We start from the raw sequence: 3,305 nt of genomic DNA, 5'->3' as shown, positions 1-3,305 counted from the left end.
GTAAGACAATTTTATTTTGTATTTTGTGTTTGTTCGGACTACATAAAATATTTTGTATTTTGTAATTCATGGGAGCATATAAAAATATTTTGTATCTTATATTTTAGTATTAATTTAATTTAGTATTATTTAATTTAGTATTAATAACAAACGATTATGAAAGTATTTTATATTTTGTATTTTAAATACTAACATTGATAATCAATCTTATTACTTGAATTACAAAATATAAAAAAGTTTCAATTTTTTGATGTTAAATACAAAATACGTAATAATACTTTTATGATCCGCTAAAATACAAAATACGTAATACTTTTATGATCCGCTAAAATAAAATAAAAAATACAAAATATGCTTGTACTGCAAATAGTATGTTTTAAATCAAAATATTTCAAATACATATCCTGATATTTATTTTTCTCTTACATTTAGATTTTTATTAAAAATAAATAGCAAATTGTTTCAGGACTTGACATGTATTTGGAATACAATTATATTTTGTGTTTTAACGGAGCGCATGAAAATATTCTGTATTTTGTATTATATGGAATATATAAAAATATTTTATATTTCAATATTTTATATTTTGTATTTCAAATACATGACAATCAATCTTATCTTAATCTTATTATTTGAATTATAGTGTACAAGAAATGGGAAATATTCAGATTTTAGGGGAGATTTTTCCGATGACCTTGACCTTAAAATATGTTATCAAAATCATGAGCCTGAATAATCTCCAACAAGTTTTATTCGGCTAAACAAAGAAAATTAGAAAAAATAGCATCTCATTTCTGTATCTATATATAAAATTAGATATAAGCAAATTAGATATAAGCAAAAACGTACATATATCAAATACTTAAATTTTTACGTATAATTAACCATTCTATTTTATTAATTCTTGCTTTTTAGCAAAATAGAATTTTTTTTGATCGCCGAAATTATTTCAAAATTTATAAATTATAATAGAAATAATGGAATTAACACATGCAAGTATTTCCTTCTGAATTAAAAAGTATTCTTTTGTAAAAATCTTTATTTTTTTTTATCGATATTTTTACAATTTTATTTTTATATGTGTATCACATTTTAATGCTACTTTAGGTGAACAATGGTTCCACGATAGAAAACTCATCGGGCCAACGTTCCATTTTAGTATATTAAATCAATTTGCTATGATTGTGTTTGAAAAAGCAGATATTCTGACAAAGTGTCTTCAAAAAGAGGTAGAAAAGGATCCAGGAAAAGCCATTAATATTTTCCCTTTTATTATCAATGCTGCTCTCGATATTATCTGCGGTAATGTGTCATATTTTTACATTATATATAATTATAATATTTCGTGAGAAAATACGTTTTATTTATTGATATAGTCATTTTATGCAGCAAACTTTATGAATTAATTTACGAATAATAAAAAAAATATATAAACGATAAAGATGCTAGAAGATTTGCAGGTCATCGCCGTGCTTTATTAGGGTGAGGGGCGTGTTGATACTATCTAGTATCAGTGCGCTCCTCGCCCTGTAAAGTGAACGGCAAAGTTCACGAAACATTAGCATTAGCAACGAACAAAAACACGGCGATTACTCGTAAACTTTCTAACATTCTTAAAAATAATAGCCATGAAAAAAGCGTTATATAAAGGGTAATTTTAATTGTATTATTATATGACAAAAGGGTTTATCAATAATAATACTAATTATTATCTTACAGAAACAGCAATGGGTGTGGATATACATGCTCAAGAAGTTGTAACCAAATATACATCAACAGTACACCTGTCAGTTTTTAAAATTCTTATACTGCTATCATACTGTCCAACGCCATTTTCTAATATGAGTGTGAATAATTATTTTCCATATTTTAGCTTGCTCATGAAAAAAATCTGTTAACCAAAATTACGTTACAATTTCAAGAATAATGATATTAAAATGATAAATTGAAGAGTTTTCATAAAATTATAAATATTAAATGTTTTAATTATTAAAAAATGTTTTAATTAAATTTTTGTTAATACTATGCGAAAAGAATTTTTAAAACTTGTTTTGCATTTTGTTTTGTTTCCATATGTTTTTGTTTTCACGATATAGCAATGATAATAATTTTTTTCTCATGTGCGTTACATAAAAAAGACATTTTAACTACATGAAAAATTATATTATGACAACATGCATTTTAAATTTAAATATAATAAATAAAATTTAAAAATTTTAATGGTACTTTCGTGTATCATTAATGGAATTTTTAAAAATTCCCTTCGAGCTAACAATATCACAAAAATCTCAATCGTCATTTTTTGCTTCTTTAATGCTATTTGCCTCAAAATTGTAATATGATAGTCAGCTTCGTTCACAAAACATAAAAAATGATAGAAATCAAAGTCTTAAATGATCTAGCTGAATCTTAAATGCTTGTATGATTCTTGTACGAATTTTTATACTAATATTCTTCGTAATAATTGGCATATGAAGGAACAATATCTCTTTAGTCGACGTAAATAAACAATATAATATATTATATTGTTTACTTACGTCATCTTGTTGTTTCTTCATGTGCCAATTATTGTGAAGAATATTACTAAAGCCTCGGTAGTCTAAAAGTTTAGAATGTTCGCAAGGAATGCAAGAGATCTGGATTCGATTCCCGACCGAGAAAATATTTTTCACAATAAGAATTAATTATTTACAAATTTTAATATGTTATTCAGTATTATTAAGATCGTTTCGAAGATCCAAATAAGCATCAAAAATTTGCTAATCAATTTAACTCATAATATTACTATGCTAGTTTAGTAGAGTTAGCGTTTTCAAGACCGAAAAATCATTTTGGCATGCGTTTCTGAGACCACTATATATGTAGTACATATAAAATCACACAAGAATCATATAAGCATTTAAGATCCAACTAGATTGTTCAAACCTTTAATTTCTAGTTTGTGTTATCACATATATCACCTACAATATATTATATTACATAAAAAATAGTTATTTATATTCGTGTTGCAAAAAATGTTTTGTCGGACAGTATTATTAATGAAATAGCTAATGAATTATTACTTGCATGTAAATGTAATTAATGATAAATTTTAATAATTATTTACACAATATGTTTATACTTAATTATTAAAATTACATATTATGTAGTTTACGTAAGTTAAATAGCAATCGTACTTTTAGAACTTCCTCGTTAATAATGAAACGACTGCATCGACCGTGGCATTGGATTGAATGGTTGTTCTATTTACTGCCTACAGGGAAACAGTTTAAATCAGCGCTTGATATATTACATGGATTTACAAA

General features: G+C 24.9%; 1 protein-coding gene across 1 annotated transcript in view; it reads left to right on the top strand.

Moving 5' to 3' along the window:
* The window catches only part of LOC108691707 (cytochrome P450 4c21-like), a gene marked incomplete at its 3' end in the record, with an annotated part of 22,742 nt that extends 19,442 nt beyond the window's left edge, over positions 1–3,300 (top strand). Inside the window, exons 5-7 of the mRNA XM_018199570.1 lie at positions 1,108–1,302; positions 1,720–1,786; positions 3,183–3,300. Coding sequence (XP_018055059.1) covers positions 1,108–1,302; positions 1,720–1,786; positions 3,183–3,300 — 380 coding nt within the window. The remainder of the gene's footprint in view (positions 1–1,107; positions 1,303–1,719; positions 1,787–3,182) is intronic.
* Positions 3,301–3,305: the final 5 nt, after the last annotated feature.

Source organism: Atta colombica, unplaced genomic scaffold (genome assembly GCF_001594045.1).
Source record: "Atta colombica isolate Treedump-2 unplaced genomic scaffold, Acol1.0 scaffold50, whole genome shotgun sequence".
Classification (NCBI taxonomy): Eukaryota; Metazoa; Arthropoda; class Insecta; order Hymenoptera; family Formicidae; genus Atta; species Atta colombica.
The sequence above is the reverse complement of the archived record's forward strand: the minus strand, read 5'-3'. Positions and strand labels throughout refer to the sequence as shown.